The sequence below is a fragment of the Numida meleagris genome, chromosome 7 (genome assembly GCF_002078875.1).
Source record: "Numida meleagris isolate 19003 breed g44 Domestic line chromosome 7, NumMel1.0, whole genome shotgun sequence".
Classification (NCBI taxonomy): domain Eukaryota; kingdom Metazoa; phylum Chordata; class Aves; order Galliformes; family Numididae; genus Numida; species Numida meleagris.
This window is the reverse complement of record NC_034415.1, coordinates 21,356,787-21,374,881: the sequence shown is the minus strand read 5'-3', so window position 1 is coordinate 21,374,881 and position 18,095 is coordinate 21,356,787. Positions and strand designations below refer to the sequence as shown.

The window sequence follows — 18,095 nt, the reverse complement described above, 5'->3', positions numbered from 1 at the left end:
CCACTTATCATTTCTTAATAAATTGCTGAGAGAGGGCTCTCTTTAGTCAGGCTTTCACAAATGATTAGATCAGATCCCAGCTGGTAGCTGGTAAAGCTTCCCAGAGCAGAGGGAACACAGCACCTGACCTCTCCCACTGCTTAATACTTATTATCCTTGGAAACTTGAACAAAGTGATATTTTGTCACCAGTCCTATTCCCTGTTCTCTGACTGAAGGCAGGTGTGAACACAGCAGGCATCTATCATGCTGAAGCTGCAGCACAGAGCATGGTTTGTCTCACTCTTTAAAAAAATAAATAAAGAAAAAATCCTGGTTGCTCCTCCCAGAGAATTCTGTCTCTTGGAACGGTCCAAAACTTTGGGTTTTATTTCCATAAATGGATTCAGCCCAGAGGAGGTATCAAAACGCAAGTCATTTAACTGGATAATTTTAAGACCAACCATTACAAAGCTGCTTTTAAATACCACTGGGAATAATCCTTGAGAAAGCAGTATTAAGAGCTAATAACATTAGCACAGCCTAAAGGCAAAAAAATAAAAGTAAACTGGAAATTTTTTAAGGTACTCGTTTCCTAAAGTGTTGAGTAAAGGTACACTTGAATCTTATTAACCTTTGCCTCCAATGCTGTCAAAAACATCTGACAGGTTCTTGTTTTCAAAGACAATACCTGAGTTCAGCTTAAGCGATACGCAGCCAGTTTTGGAGATTTAGGCATCAAGCTACAGCAAAGAGTTTTTGCAAGACAAAGGCCAGGTGCTGTGTACACACTTGTATTTCAGACAATGCCAATTAGATACCTACAGTGTTTTAGGTAATATGCAAAATATGAGACAGCTTGTTCATTTTCCAGTATCTAACGGTGCTGATTCCTTACCTTCAGGATCAGCTCCACCACTTCGGTGTGCACCAGCCCATGGACCGGCTCCCCGTTGACATGGGTTATCAGATCCCCTTCACGCAGCCCTGCTTCATTCGCTGGACCACCTTCCTCCACGTGCTGGCAATGAGAAGGGGATGACTGATTTGAGGAGGGGAATGTACAAGATTGCTGGCCAGATCAAACACGATGCCAACCCAGCCCATCCTTCACATTAGCTGCTTCAATGGAGGGTAAAGGGAACCACTGACTGGCACAGCCCACTCTTCCATTCCTCCCCAGCTTCCCGACAGTCTCTCCTGATCCAAGGCTGACAGCCAGGATGGTTAAGCTGATCAAGAGACCAGCTCCTCCCAAAGCAAGAGATTCAATACTCTTCCCAAAATTTTCAGCACTCAGGAATATTAACTAGATATTCTTGATTTCCAGGCAAGACTTCAATCTCTTTCAATTTCTTTGTCATTCTACCATGTACGTGCTGGAATGCAAGGCCAACAGACTTTTAAATAGGACTGTGCCACATGTTTAGGCTGCCTGTTCTACATTTAATCCCAAACAGAGAGTCTTTTTCCACTTTCCACCCTTTATTGACCTATCCAGCTCATTGCCTTTCCCCATCACAGTTCAAAAACGCAAACCTCCTTTACAGTGAGGTGACATTCATGCTCAAGAATTCTGCAACTCTCCCTCTAACAGCAAAACAATATCAGTATCTTGATAAATTCAGCATTTTCCCAGGACAGCCAAGAGGAGCAAGGGAAAAATGCAGCTTCAGATTATTTTTCTAGCTAAGAATGAGTGTTAAACGATGACCAAAATACATGAAGCCTAAACTGTCTCATGAACAGACATACAAGGAAAAGGACAAACCACTTTTACCCTGACTCTGTTCTCTCTAACTGCAAAAGTCAAATCACCCCACGTCAGGGAACAGGTCATTCCTAGAAGTCATACACGTTAACAAAAGAGGAACACAGAGATCAAGTACCAGCAGTAACTGGGAGAAACAGATACAGACACAGAAACCAGACCTTTTAGCAGAGCATGCAACTAAGCCAAGAGTTAAATCCCTCTGCAGTCAGCATAGCAGCAGTGATGCTTCAAGGCTTGTAATCAATTCCAAGTGACTGCTTGGAAAATCCCAGCAGAGTGAGCTGATCCGAAGCAGGCTACAATTACTAATGCAAGTCTGAACAAATCAGCTGTAACTCACCCTCATGCAACAACCTCACTAAAGAGAACGATGGTATGGACATAGAAACATGCTTCAAAGTATGTGCTACAGGTGAAAGGAAGTGAATACATGTAACCAGGGAAGAAAGAAGAAAGGTTGCTATGGTTCTGTGACGGGCTTGAAACCTGCTATAGTCAAAGGGCTTCCCCCACCCCAAAAATGATAACTTTGGGTCCACAGAAGGAGAAAGAAAACAGGGTGGCAAAATGCAATTTATAAAGCTAAATCCCACACTCCCAGCTAACTACATTTCTGGACCCAAGGGCACTCTTTAGAAAAGCAGAGACATACCCAGACCATGTGATGCACAGTGTAGATATCACTGTCACCCATATAGACGCGAATGGCACGCAGAGTGAAACCGTATTTCTTTCCAGCCCGATGGATGATGATTGGTGGTTTCAGGTTTGCAATAGCAGGAGAAAAGTCGCGGCTGGGTGAGGAGTCCCTCGAAGATGGGTTTGAGGATAGAGAATGAGGTGACATTGGACTAGCCAATGGGGAACACGTGTGGTGATCTACAGTGATGACACAAAGGTGTGCAAAAATTAGGAAAGCAGGCCTCCAAAAGAGAGAAAATTCTTGTTAGAGAACAGCTAGGAAATCATCTCCCCCAGTGCTCTTAGAGCCGGTGATCTTTTCCTGCAGCTTCAACTAATTCATGCTTCAAAATACAAAACCCAGTGAAGTTTAGAGATAGCATGTTTAGTAACTTGTACCTTGCTTGCCTAGAATTCCGGTTGGGTCACAGTGCTTACTTCTCCCGTTTCCTGGATTTACAACCCATCATAGTTACTGGCTCTAGGTTCAATCCCGGAATACTCTATCCGAAGGGTACAATTTATTACCCTCCCTTCCAAAAAAGATCAGATCGTTTCTAGATTTTGGTGCAAATTACTCATTGGTGCTGCAATCAGTCAAAATTGGTATTTTTAAAAGAAAAATCAGTTTTGAATGTGATAACTATGTGCAGGTAACTTGGTAGTTTTTAAATTCTTAGGGGCAAAAATACTTAGCTCTACAAAACAGCCATTGCAGGACTTTGCTACTAGAAAACAACATCACAGGTGTATGTCAGAGTGCATTTTCCAAACAGCTAAGGAGCCGAATTCTCACTTATGTGGCTCAGCTGGGCTGCAAGCTAAAACACCTGGCTGCTCACTAGTGCAACAACATCCACTTCCGAAAATACAAAGCACTACAGAGTTCTCACTTCAAAGTAAAGTTGGTCAATATCAGTAAAATAATCCCGAACGGTATGATTATTAAATGCAGCTGTAAAGGGTAATCCCAAACTCACTAAGAAACACCTGCTAAATTATCCAACACATTATTTACCTGGCAGACAAGCACAGCTTTGGAAGGACTTTTGCTGGGTGATTAAACACATATCTTAGGGATTTTTGTGAGTTTGTGGTTCAGAAAGCAACCGGTGCTCAATCCACACGGAATGAAATGTGCACCACCATGAGGTGCCCAGAAGCATTTCCGTAGCTGCCTCCAGCTCCCAGCAAGATGGGCAGGTGCTGCCCTGCCAGCAGACTCTGCTGGGTTGGCACAGTGGGCCCTCTGGAGCCCAGCCTGCTCAATTTAAGGCAGGTACAGCCCTGGATATGCAGCAAGGCCTTATCTTCCAGAAAGAGGGATAAAGTCCTAACAGGGGTAGTGGGCTGTCAGACTGGTCTGCCGGAGGGCTGCCTCCACACACTGTGCACCAGATGTTACCGCCTGCCGTTAGGAATCAAGCTGTGGCTCTACGGAGAGATACAGCCAGGACAGCAACATCAGCTCATATTGTGCATTATTTACACCACCGAATTCTTGAACGCTCAGCCTCAACCAAGTTATGTGAGTCACTGAAACTCCCCTGCTGCACGAACAAGCCACATACATACAGTTCCCAAGTAGGATGTCCCACCCACAGAATAAAGGGTAGCACCTTGAGGGCTAACAACCGTTTCACACTGACACGCTCCGTGCTGCACAGGAACCAGCTTCTGCTCCAGGAACCGCTTCAAACAAACCGGCTCGCGGAAAGCTGCCGCGTGCAGAAGCTGCACCCAGACCACACGCAGTACTTGGCCTGTGGCAAAGCAGCGCTGCTGTCCAGCGGGCAGCGAACGGTCACCAACTGCAGGGGTCAGATCGCTCCCCTCCTGCCAGAGAAGGCACCGCTCCGGGAGAGCGCCACGGGGAGGATTTGCCTGCAAATCTGTTGAGCGGTGCAGGCGGATTCTCACAACGCCCAGCACAAGGCATTTCTTACCTGAGGGAATCATGAGAGACAAGGCAGTGGCGGACGCTGATTTAATCACTTTATTGACCGGTCTCGAGGTGCGTTTCTCGCCCGATTCCCCAGAGAGCAACCTGTGCCGTGCCCGCCGCACTGCCAAGTCGCTGATGGCTTTTGGAGTGGTGAAGTCTGGGCCCTCATTGCTATTACTGCGAGCGCGTGGATCAGAGAAGTCTGCAGTGCTCCCAGCTACAGTTTAAATTAAAACAGATTAGAACCACAGGGAATTCCTAACAGTCTATTCCCCTACAGGCAAAATACATTAAATCAAAGTCATGTTTACATGTAGTCCAAGAGTAAATTTTCCTAAGAAGAAACCCCAGGGCTTGAATTTTTATTTACAGAAATGGTGTTATTCTGAACACAGAAAATTAGCGGCTTCTATTCTGTTGGAAAAGCTTGCTAATGAAATCACGTTGCTCAGTAGCGGAGTTACACGAATCCTAAATCAGCGCCGCAGTTCTGCAAGCAAGCCATTTTGATGGAATTGTTCATAGATGTAAACAGGTTTATGGAAAGTGCTCCATTTTTACAATCAGCAAGAACCGTCAATCCTTAAGTTAAAACCTGCCTGTAATAGCAGAACCAGGTTTTATTGGAGCTTGCACATAAAAAAGCCACTTTAAGAGAATATGAAGGTACTAAAGTCAGGGAAAGCAAAAATGCAGTTGGAGAGACAACCTTAATTTGCCCCCTTCTGTGCACCATTGCAATTTAGTCTTGAATTACTTAACCTTCTATAATTATATATAAAACACAAAGTAATCTTGAACATCAGCCTGGGCATGCAGCATCAGCAGATGCTGGGGGTGTACTTGAGCTCTGTGCCTCAGTTCCCCATCTGATACCTTCAAGGGGCACTGTGAAAAGACATTAATTAGAATTTACAAGGTGCTGAGAAATTAAAGGGGGGAGCATCACGGCAAGTTCACAGGGGAAATTAATCATTCTGTCTTCAAAAGCAAGTTTTGAACAGCGTGCAATAAATAAAGCCTAAGGGGCACGTTTTGAACAATGAGGACAGAACAAAACATTGATCATTGTTCTTTAAGTGGGCACTGCTGCTCTGCATACTAAGTAAAGCAGGAAGTACCACGAAAATAAAAATTCAGAGCACCAGTCCCAAAGACTACCAGATGCCAGTTCAACATTCAACAGCCAGAGTCACAAAGCTAAGGTTCCTATCCCATGGTTTCGCTACGGGAGTCACAGTGGGTTTCACAATGTCCTCCCAGTACGTCGTAGGTTACTTCCTTCATCCCTACACCTTTTCACATGAGTTAATGGAGAAAGCCATGGTCTCTTCTGGGAGGATGAGCAGTAGAGACAAATGGGACAACTCTGGAGTAATTTTAACAGACTGGATCGCAGAAGAGGAATAATGAGAAATGGGAATCTTGAGCCTCACTCCAGTCTGGAGGCAAATCTGCTCTAAGGTCTCTTCACCTCCTAACAACCCAACATCACATCTTCCCAGTGCCCCTCAGCTTGTCCTTGTCTAGTCCCACTGCTACTCTGACTCCATGCTCAGCCACCCCTCCCTTTCCATCCTATCCACAATCTCTTTGCCTGCTTGCTCCCAGTTTCTCCCAACAACTGGTTTCTTCCTGGGCACCATCAAAAAGTTCTGTTCAGCCCAGTGCTGGGAAATGGCTCCAGGAAAGACAAAGCTTCTGACAAGTCAAACGCTGATTTCTAACACCACTTTACCTATGCAAGATGCATTTTTAAATCTGCAACTTGGTTAAATTTAGGTGTATTTGGCTGAGATAGCAAATAGCATACAAACCCCACATCCCCAGCAAATTTCACAGAATCACAGAACCACAGAATCATTACGGTTGGAAAAGACCTCTAAGATCAATCAGTCTAACCCCACCCCACCATGCCCACTGCCCTGTCCCTCAGTGCCATGTCCCCATGGGTCTTGAACACCTCCAGGGACGGTGACCCCACCACCTCTCTGGGCAGCCTGTGCCAGCGCATCACCACTCTTTATGAGAAGAAATTGTTCCCAGTATCCAACAGGAACCTCCCCTGGACTCCCTTACAGTCATTACCTCTTGTGCTATCGCTAGTTCAAGCCTCTACTCAAAACTTTCAGATAAATAATTATAGGAAGTGGGGATCTTTCAGTATGGCCAAACACCCATATTCTCCAGCCCCAACTCAGCAGTGACCTGCTCTAACTAATGCTTAAAAACATGTACCACATCGTTTTAAGCAGGCACCGATCATACGGGTCCTAGCATGGGAAGATCTTTAAGTGAAGGACTCAAATAAAAGATGTAATTTTGAAGGGATTAGACTGATGTTATTTTAAAGGGAAGCAAAGCCATGAAACTATACTAGGATAGAATGGCTTGGGTTGGAAGAGACATCAAAAATCATCCAGTTCCAAGCCCCTGCAGCAGGCAGGGTTGCCAACCACCCCTTAGCGTGAGACATACGCTTCACCCAACACCTAAATCTAGTCTCACGCAGTTAGCACCTGTAAGCTAACACAGCACTCTGGCAGAGCATGACACCATCATGCGAGGCACATACCTGTAAGCGTTGCGGTGCTGCTGGCGGCCATGCAGGGGGTGGTGGGCCCAGCATCACCCTCCAGCTGCATCTCGTGCTCCACAGGCTGTTCCGGAATGGGCACCGGTGACTGCACGGCCGATAGCAGCATCCCCTCTGACTGCGGCCTTTTGAGCATGGCTCCCTCGTCCTCAGTGGAGATGGCAAAGCGGGGCATGTCGAGGAGCCCTGAGCAGCGCCGGCGGACGGTCAGGGGTGGGCTGGAGTCGCTCTCCGTGTGCGAGGATTCGGACATAGACAGGCGCTTACGCAGTCTGAGAGAGAACACAAGACAGAGCCCCTCTGTAAAAGCAGTGGGATAATTAATTTTAAAGCGGAAAAGGGTGCGCAGACCCAGCTCACACCTCTGAAGTCAATTAAAGGTAAAGTTATGAGACTGAGCTGCACCATTAGTACTTAAAACAGCAAAGCTTTGAGGGCACCATCCGAGTTTAGATTTCCAGTATATTCCATTGTTAAGCTTCTAAGAAAGCAAGGAATAAAACTGAAGAAAAATACAGTGCAGTAAATATGATAACAAATATTACCAAAATACAAATCACCATCTGTGTTCCTTTTGGTATTACATTAATTTTTCTTTCAAAGCAGCTGTGAACTTCAAGCCAAGAAGGCCTGACTCAGGAGCACCAATTAAAAGCATAATCTATAAAACGTTTTTTGAATGGAGTCATACAGACTAGATCACAACCACATTTTATGATCTTTCCAATGCCAAATTTTAGTGTAAAGGCTTTACAGATGTCGTAAAAAATGAGAGTCCTTTCTGAAGACAAGTTTGACCGTTATTTCAGTTATGCTGGAAACACAGTGGCCATCCAAATTCTGGATACTTGTATATTTTCCTGATGCTTTTTATTAGAACAAAAAATTCTGAGAGGGATATTCTGAACTTTGGACTGTCCTAACAGTTTCTCTAATTTGTGACAAATGACAAAAAAGAGCAGACTTTGGATTTGAAGAAAAATCTGCTGTTGGTAGATCTCCAACATGACGAGTATTTCCACAAATGAAAGCTCTACTGAAAGTTAGAACTCCTTTAAGTTCACCTAAAGTATTTGCTACAAATTTAGGAGAGATTAGTACTTAAATGGATACGTGTACGGACATTTGTTTTCAGCCATTTATTCCACTCATCAGGTTTCACCTGTGGAAATGTATCACGTGAAGCATTCCTGATCTAACAGTGAACATGGAAATTTTGGGACAGGTCAGTCTTTCTCATATGCCATGAGAAAACCAAGTACTGAGTGCTGCTGGACTTACATTTCAGGAGAGCCAATCACCCAGCTGCGGTCCCGACTTTTCAAGCCACCCAGGCTGTCCAGCCGGTCATCCTTTTCTTCACTCAGACTCCGTTTAGTTGGCGGTGGTGTTTTCCTCTCTTCGTGGATGGAAAGGCGTTCCATGCTGCTGTACACCTGCATGTAGCAGAAGACCCTTCTGTACAGAGGAAGCATACTGACCTCGCCTCTTCTGATCAACAAGCACAAACTTTTCTCAGAATGGAAGACATTCCCTGAAAGTACCAATGTGGCAATGCTCTTTGACTAAATAACGCAGTGCAGAGGTGACGTGCTCAAAGCGTGCCAGGGAGAAAAGGAAAAAGGCAACCTTCAGAAACATTAAATAAATATGGTTTTCTACAGTGGCACCCTACTCCTGTCCTCTGAAAACAGCCCAGCGCACCACAGAAATGCTAAGGTTTTTATGGAAACTAATTGATGCTTGTTTATAACAGCCCTCAAGTCAACGGAGAAAAATTCCACAAGCAGACTCCACCAGTCTGGAAGGCTGGCATCTGAATCTTGAAATCTTACTACACAAATTCAATTCAGTGATAGGCATCACGCTCATGACCCCATTTCATTATCAGCAGTCTATCAGCATTGCCCCAAGCTTCTTTCAGAACAAAAAAGTCCTGCCCTCCTCAAGGAATCTACTATAATGCTGACAGCTTAATGAAAGTGCCTTTCTAGGTTTTACAGCCGTCTTTAAATAATTAAATGATTAAGCAAAAAAATCCATCCTTTTAAAACTACACTTGACTGTGGACCTAATTTACATAAGAAGAGATTAATGAAAATAATGTTATTAAAAATTCAGAGCATCAACAAGATAACTATTAATAAATCATATGGCTGAATTGTCAGACAAGAATTTCAAAATATAATGAGCCTTTTATGCCTCCCACATTACAAATGCTGTATAATTTTCCAGGTCTTAAAATAAATTCATTAAAAGTGAACTTTTTCTCTTTGTGGCAAAAACATTGAACCCTAAAGAAAAGCTTCATTCTAACAGAAGAATAATACTTGTGGTGAGAAAAGACAGAAAAAAGAAACTCTTACATGCTCACGAGAACTTTTTCAAAATCCCAACTAATCCTCAGGTCCAATTTTAAATACACTTTTGGTCATGCAAATTAGGAGCAACTCCATAAAATTAATGGTAACTGCTACTTAAGCTACTGTAGCCCATATGAAGACAAAGAAGAATGAAATAGTGCTTCAAAATTGACTTTCAGAGTGAAAAGCTGGAGGAACTGTCATGAAGAACTGAAATCTCTCAGTGGCCCTAAATCAAACGCCTACTTTCTTCTCCCCAAGAAGTGGGAATACTGTTTGTAGAGCAGGCTGGCCTTAAAAGACCATTCCTTCTCCCTTCTGCCTCTCCCCAAACATACTTTGTTTTATCCAAGCTAATAGTGGAGTTGTACTACTTTGAAATGTCTGGAATAGCAGTTTTTTATTGCAGATCATCTGGAACAGAATGAGAGACCTGCACAGGCCTGAGTAAGGCATACTGAATCCAGAAAGCACGGCTAGAAGGAGCATCCTCGGGGCATCCTGTCCACTCCCCTGCCTCAAAGCAGAACCACTCTCTTTTAATCACCTAGCAGATGTTTCTCCAACCTGTTCTTAAAAACCACCAGTGATGGAAATTCTAGCAGTTCCCCGGGCAATCCAGCGCTTAATTAATTTTCAACATTGGAAACAACTTCATACCATCTATCGCACAACTGCATTGCGCCCATGTTTCCATACCTATTTTGGGTAGAACAGGAAGAATAATGTACTCCCTTTCTTCCAGAGCATAAATATTTGGAAATTTTTTAGGTTTTATCCTTTGTAGACCTTGGGTAATTCTTTTTGCTTTCCTCTGGACTCTCTTTACTGGTCCATATTTATTTTTGAGAACATTGCCCAGAACAGGACAAAGCACTCCAGCTAAGCTGTACCTGCTACTAAGCACATAGAAAGGATTACTTCATTTGCCTTGCAGAAAACATTCTTTCTTGCTCCTTATAATAGCTGCTTTTTGCCTCAATAGCCTGGCATATTTAACATACGATCCTTTTCTTTCAAACTGTCACCTCACCTTTTGTTCAAAACAATGAATAGCACAGGTGTAGAACTTTGCATTTACTCTTACGGCATGGGATCCCTTCGATATTAGACCATTGTTCCAAAATGTCAACGTCAGTTTTCATCCTAATACCACCTTGTCACCTATTAGAATACCCTTTTTAGAATGGCACTGTTCAAAGCAAACAAGCTTTGGACACCCTACGCCAGCACCTAAGTCACTAGTAAAAACATCACTTAGATGCAGGAGAGACCTCTGCAGTGCCTTGCATATTAGCAAAACACTAAGAAACACAAAATGTCATTCTCCAATTAGCCTTGCGCTCACCTTCTAACAGGCCACGACCTACCAACACAGCTAATAAATACATACACAGTTCTTTCTTTCCTCAGCAAACACTAAACATTGTGTGATTCCCACATATCTTCTCCATGATTAAAATCTACCTCATATGAAGCAATGAAGCCTCTGGAACAGTGTTCCTCTCTAGATTTGTGTTTTCTACAAGGCAGCATGTTCCTACCTTGCTAAACCTTGGAGAGCATGAGGAAAACTGCCGAATTTCCACATGATCATCATCATTAGTGTCCTCCTCCTCTTCTGAATCCAGGTGTTGGTACCGTTCAGAACGGGCTGTGAACCAGACACGGCAGATTTCATCAGTGCATGGAGTGTTGACAGACCTCAAGCAATGCGTGCTTACCCCAGAACAGCCTTTGCATCAATTCCTACTCGTCTACTTACAAAGAACTTCAAGTGTTCATACGCCATGATATGTATTCTTTATAATAATGAAACATATTCAGGCAATTTTGCTCATCCTGTACAACTAGCAGTGAAGAATACCTCCTTCCTACTGAATTTATCTTATATTATCAGCTATATTATGCTCAAAATGCTGATACTCAGCACAAATTCTGTGTGTGTCTAATCCTGCAGACCCTTTGTAGAAAGAATATTCCTTCCCTAAGGCATACAATCCTATGGAAGGAAACAAGGAAATAATTCACTGCCCCAATTTCCAACCAACAGCTTTATGATTGCAAGAAGTCTACCCTGCATACATAGATGCGAGCCTTCTTTAAAAAATAAAAATATTTACCCCTCAAAATATTTCCTCTTCTCCCTTCCAGAACTAGAAAAGGATTAGATTTTATGAAAGAAAAATGGGCAAGCAGCCAATATGCAAAGCTATTTTTAATGCAAAAATCTAAACTGCCTCCAAAGAGATTTTGTGCTATGAGATTTGCAGCACTGTAATTCTAAGCCAGCCACATTAGATTTTGCAGAGGGGGACGTTAATAAGTTTGGCTACAGAAAGCCGATAGCTGTACTGAGCCAAATTTACTGCACTGTATCAGCCAGAAAGCTACTTTTATAAATTCTAAAATTTTCTGCATTAGGGTTTATAACAGAAAAGCCAGCCTTTATCAGTGCCTGTGTGAGATACTTCTTGATGTGAGAATCTCAGCCTTTATACAATGCTTGTATCAAAGTCATCCCAATAACCCGCTGAGCAGGCCTGGACACTCGTTCCTACATGAGAGGCCCCCTCCCCTACCCGTACCCCTAGCCTAAAAGCCTCTCCCCCAAACTGGGTTGTCATTTTTTGCTGGGTTAGCTGAAAACAGTTGATAGGGAAAATAATATTGCTCAAAAACTCAAGGAAGTTGGATACACCAAATGCTTTGGAAGTGCTGCAATAAACCCGGCACAACAAATACAGCATCTCACTGCAGGACCATGGCTGGCAAGTTCACAGGCACCACTGACAGGCCAATTGACTTCAACAGCAATGTTTTTTCATTTAAAACTCATTTGCTTTCAAAGAAGCCTTACTTGGCATTCTACAGAAACTTTCTGAAGTAATTTCCATCCGGTGCTCTATTCAATTTCTAACAATGACTTATCTTTGACAATTTCAGAAATGAAGTAGGCACAAAAAATATGATGCAGTTTATGCCTAATCTTCAGTCTTACTGTCAAAATAGCTTGTGTCATCCTCGGACTCCAACTGGGGGATGAATTCAGCTTTCTGTCGAAGTAATCCATTCCAGTCCAAATCTTTAAAGAACCGATGCTGTTTCACTTCAAAGGCACTACCTGAAAGAGGAATCTTTTATTGCAGAGTATTTCTTTCAGCATTTGCATAACAAGAAAAACAAACCCTAGAAATATCAAGAGTCTACAAGAATGTACCTGAGTACATTTAAGTCACACTTCTTCCAGGAATTTTGAGAAACAGCTCGTCTTTTTACTGAAGTGGTTATATAGGGTAAAATCTGAACGAGATTCCCCCCTTCCTACCTCCTCTTCATATTTAATGACAACACATGACTAAACTGGCTGGAAGACAGCATCTGCTATTACATTCTACAGCAAATTGCAAGATTAAGAACTAATTAACATCTTAATTTAAAATTTCCGAACTCTAAATACCACCTTGTTCATAGCTAAATAAAAAGAGCAAACTAAGAAAGGTACTTAGCATGTGAGTAGCTCCACTTTCACGAATAAACTCATCCATTTGCTTAAATCAAAGCAGGGGCTTACATATCTTCCTGAATTAGTACCTTTTAACCACTATCTTCCGAGTTATTAACCTCGTGAGTACACAAAAGGAAAAACTAAGAAGGATTATCTGCCTGCTAGCATGTGGGCTTTTTTTTTTTCCAGATGAAATTAATATTCATAAATGATGCCACTGTCTTTTTTAAAAAGAGAATAGCAGAGGAAAAGAGATGAAAGGTTTGCTGAGTGCCAGTGGCAGTAAGAGATGCCAAGTGGAACAGCAATCTCAGCATCACAGGTATATAACAAACCAGAAAATCAGTCCATCAACTCATTTTGTAAGGCAAGAAACTCTACATCTTTTCCATGACAGAAACATCTTTCAAGTACATGGATTTGAAGTAGAAAACAACATGTGAAAATCATCTGATAATATTATTAATTCATGACCTATTCATCACCCTTATATGCATATGTGTTAGGTCTGCTGAATACATACCTTTTGTAATTGCTACACATTTTGGTTTTGTTTTATCCTTAAATTGTGGTTTCCAATCGACAATCCAAAATTAAATCAGATAAATCAAGTCTATGAAACAGACAACCTGTCCTGTGAAGCCACCATGTGGGACAAATGATTTTAAAACAAGAGGGACATTAAAGTTAATTTATATTTCTTTACTACCAGGAAATGAGAAGCATTGGCTTGTAAAACTTTAAATCTGATATTATAATACAAAAAGATTAACATACGCATCTGACTTTGCCAAAGAGATTATCAGACTTTGTTGTATGTTTGGAGGATTCTCTGGTACAGCCCTCTAAAAATGTGAAAGTTTTCATTTATTTTATTACATCCATGAGTTCATTTCAATGTAGGGGATTAAGCCCCCAATCGAAGTAATTGTAAAGAAATCTGATTATGCACTGCTCGAATCGATGCAAAATCCTCAAGCCTTAACTAGAACAGCAGAGATTTGAGAAGTTACATTGCAAACTTGATGGTGCCTTTTCCTCGTTTTCCAGACAAGACAGCAATATCTCATAGAATCACAGAAAGATCGGGTTGGAGGGGACCTTAAAGATTATCAAGCTCCAACCCCTGCTGTGGGCCAGCTGCCCCGGGCAGAGTTTCAGCCAGTCAGAGTTTCATCAAATCCAGCATAAAACTTTCGCCAGCTCTAGATCAGGGTTTTTCAGCATGGATAGGTGTGCTTCACAGCAAAGGTAGCTTCTTTTCATGCTTCTGGCTAGTTTTTTCCTATACACTAGGCCCCTACCTGTCCCCATTCTTTCCAGAGGATTTTGGCGGAGGAGCTTAGAGATGAGGTCCTGGGCATCTGGTGGCAGTGCATCATCACCTTCTGGCCAGGCAATTTCATCTGGGGACAAAAAAAGACTTGACATTTTCTACCTGCTTCACGACCAATTTGAATAACCATTCACATTCCTACACCGTAAAATGCAGTGCTCAGTACTTCCCCAGAATTGCAAATACCTTGAATTCAGCAGCTTGCATACTTAACATAATTCAAGCATTGACATTTTCCAAAATGCATAAAATCCAGCCTCAGCTAGAGCTGCTGTCAATCCAAGCACTGCTTGTGGAGGAAAAAAAAGCATTAAGAACTCTATTAATAAAGTATGAAATGGGACTTCCTTGACAATCCATAAACAATGACACTGACAATACTATGGCTGTATCTCATGCCCACACATTCCACATTAGTTAGACTTGGAACAGAGCTAACAATTCGCAGGTAAGCATTTCATACATTAAATTTACTTCTATGCTGAAATTCGCTTTTTACAAAGGACATTTGCCAAGTGTGTTAAAAATATACTGTTTCAGAAAGCATTCCCAATAGGAAACGTTTTCAGTGGCATGTTCATTGAGAAATGACAGAACTATTTAGCTAGATAGTACTTGACAATTTTCAATAGCTGGAATCAAGACAGATGTTACTTTGACACAAAGATAAATGCTCACAAATTAAAAAGCCTTTGCTTTAGAATCATAGAATCACCCAGGTTGGAAAAGACCTACAAGATTATCCAGTCCAACCATCCACCTATCACCAGTAGTTCTCACTAAACCTCTCACTTTATATCTAGTCTTTCCTGAGCAAACTATCAAACCTCAATATTTTCAAGGTTTTACTTCGCAGCAGAACAGGAGCAGAACAGAAACATACCACTGATCACTTGTCCAAACAGCTCCTCGGGTGTGTCACCAAAGAAAGGAACGCAGCCAACCAGAAACTCATACAGGATGACTCCCATGGCCCACCAGTCCACTGGCTTCCCATAGCCCTGTCGTAGGATCACTTCTGGTGCAATGTATTCCGGAGTCCCACAGACCTCAAGAGAAACACAGAAGAAAGCAATCAGCCTACAGATTGCCAAATTCAAACCATCATTTTCTCTCTGTATACATCTATTTGCTTGATGGATCGCTACTGGTGTGGCTATACGTATCAGGGACTGAATTTTGACAGAACTCTCACTTCTTTGCATTAGCAGAATTTAGTTCCACAGATGCAGAATTAGCAACACAGCATGGTGATAAACTTCATCATTTAAACTTGAGATGTACAGCTGGTACAATGGCTGAGAACATCTTGCTGGAAGAAGTAGGCTGCCTTGGGCTTCAAAACAACAAGAGTAGCAATACAGTGGTAAAAAATATAATACTGCAAAATGCAAGACCATGAACTAGTGACGAGAGAATACCTGCTACAAAAAATGCCACGATTCAAAAGCAAAGGAAGACATGGTCCTGTGTGTGCTCTTAGTTTACCACAGGATGATTATGAATTAACACTTGGCACAGAAAAACAAGAAAATTCTGCAGTCATCCTAGGTATTCTCAGAAGAGATAAGCATTTTTTAATCCCATTATATGTGGCACCAGAAACCTGTATCCAGAACATACTATATAGTTCCTGTTAAACATGCCCAGGAAAAATCAGTTCAAGCTGAAACAGGCACATGGAAGAGCTATTAATTCATCAAAGGAAAATCTATTCCATTATCTAAAAGAACTTGGCTGGTTAAGCCTAGCAAAATGAAGGATAAGGAGTAAAGAGATCCCTAGTAAACACCATGGCAATGAAAATCAATTATTAAGCCATCAGACAAAATTACAAGAACCTACAGGAACTCGCCATGAACTTTCTAAGCACCAGAAGGGGAAGACTGTGAAACAACCTCCCAGCAAAAGCAGTGTTCCATCCCTAAAAGAACTGTTGACACCTGCATTGCAGCCCAGGGCACACCTTTAATGTCCCAAACTAAGAGCTGAAGTGCATTACGTCAAAACAAGAAGCTGAAACAGAAAACAATACAAATTTGTGCACAGTTAGAAGAAAGGACTCATATCTTTTCCTCCCATTGTAAAAACAGTAAGCTCAAGCGTACCTGCTTGTCCAGAAATTCCCTGGTATCCTTCTCAATGTGTCCCTCATAAAGATTAGTTGTAAGACTCATTAACCCAATTTTAGACAGTCCAAAGTCTGTAAGTTTAATGTGACCCATGGAAGTTATCAGGAGACTAGAAGAAAGAGGAGAAGTAAAATAATCCAACATTCAATTAGTTGTTTCCTAAAATGAATTAAAAACACAAGAATACAAGACAATGCTAAGCATGTTCTCAGTGTTCTCTCAAACTCCTGGAATGAACCTCCTATGAAATAGAACATCATGGAGCAGCCAAAGCAGGCAGAAGTCAGGCTGCCTTCTGCCATATTTCAGCAGTGCAGCAACAGCTCCAAGGCAGTATTTGAAGATGTTCTTCCTATTCCTTCTCAGTGGCTGTTTGGTTCTGCACATCAGTAGCAAGAGACTTTGTAAAACCTCCTGCATGTCAGATGTCATCAAAACTCTCTACTGTCTCCAGCCACCATGTCCTCTTGCCCATGGAGAAAGTCTCTGAAGAACTGGCTCTCTTCCTAAAGCTTTGGAAGAGACTTACTTGTCAGGTTTTAGGTCACGGTGAACAATCCCATAATTATGTAGGTATTCCAACGCTAGAACAGTCTCAGCAAAATACATCCTCGCCATATCAACAGGTAGGGCACCGATGTTCTTGAGAAGTGTCGCACAGTCACCTCCTAGAAGAAAGTTCCAAACATGGCACAGTGAAATGGCAAGTGTCAGCAACAAAAAAGAATGGTTACAGCACTGTAGTACCAGATAACAGCACTGAGTTTCCTAAAGTCTGTCTCTTTCAACCTTGTTATACGGAATTCGAAACTGTTTCTCAAGTCCATCTTGAACTTCAAATAAATACTAAAATCTTAGGAAAACAGAGATCCAGGTATCCTTGGCATGTTTCTTCTCTTCTAAAATGGCACAACACAACAAACACAATTGAGCACCAAAGAGCTGAAAAAATAAAGCTTGATTCAAGAGAATCTGGGCCTTGGTCTGAGATTCCTGTGGCCTCATCTTAATCATTGTTAAAACATATCAGGATTCCCATCTCTCCTGTGAACTTCAGTTAACTTCTACGTGGCTCAAGAAAGCAAGAAATATTTAGCTCAACAGTTGTGCAGGTGTCATTTCCAATCTGTAAGCAAGCCTTGAGGGAAGGGCTGGTCATGATCATTTTGCCTCTGTACAAATCTCTTTGCTTTCCATGACTGTGACAGATACTACTTATATAGAAGCTGCTTAATGGAGCAAGTAAACAGCTAAGACTACTAACTGGCTCTTCCCATGCAAGGAGAAGCAGCCACACCATTGGACACAATGGTACTCATGAAAAAAAGTCTGTGGGCCCTCAACTCAAGTTTCTTAAGGAACACTGCCCACATATTTCAATGACTCTTCATCTCTGCTTGCAAACATGAATTAATTTTATTTTATGTTGCTGTATCAGTTTCCATTGCATTAATTTATTTGAAAGAGCACTAACACAGTAACTATAAGCTTGCTTCCCATAAACATTTGGTCAAGCAACGCAGGCATAAGAAATTAATCCTGTCAAACAATGGAAACAAATCACTTAAAAAAATACATTTAGAGTAAAATAAAATAAAATTCTAATGAATAATAATAAAAAAAAAACAGCATTAAACAACATGATACTTTTTAAAAGGCTGGTAAGGAGCAAAGACTGCGTTGTTTGGTGATGTTTCTTAACTGTCTTCCTCAAATGCCAAGCAAGCATGTTATGGATTCAGCCATGCCATCCCCTAAGAGAGCAGGAGGATCTCTTTCCAG

The 18,095-nt window shown here is 41.9% G+C and overlaps 1 protein-coding gene across 3 annotated transcripts in view; it reads right to left on the bottom strand.

Annotated features, from left to right (window-relative positions):
- MAST2 (microtubule associated serine/threonine kinase 2) overlaps positions 1-18,095 on the bottom strand; it is a 151,287-nt gene that overhangs the window by 3,443 nt on the left and 129,749 nt on the right. For all 3 annotated transcript variants that reach the window (XM_021405165.1, XM_021405166.1, XM_021405167.1), the window contains 11 exons: positions 16,843-16,981; positions 16,290-16,422; positions 15,065-15,230; positions 14,150-14,251; positions 12,339-12,461; positions 10,882-10,991; positions 8,256-8,410; positions 6,954-7,246; positions 4,380-4,595; positions 2,405-2,631; positions 877-999 (listed from right to left, as the gene is read on the bottom strand). In XM_021405165.1, coding sequence (XP_021260840.1) covers positions 877-999; positions 2,405-2,631; positions 4,380-4,595; positions 6,954-7,246; positions 8,256-8,410; positions 10,882-10,991; positions 12,339-12,461; positions 14,150-14,251; positions 15,065-15,230; positions 16,290-16,422; positions 16,843-16,981 — 1,787 coding nt within the window. The remainder of the gene's footprint in view (positions 1-876; positions 1,000-2,404; positions 2,632-4,379; positions 4,596-6,953; positions 7,247-8,255; positions 8,411-10,881; positions 10,992-12,338; positions 12,462-14,149; positions 14,252-15,064; positions 15,231-16,289; positions 16,423-16,842; positions 16,982-18,095) is intronic.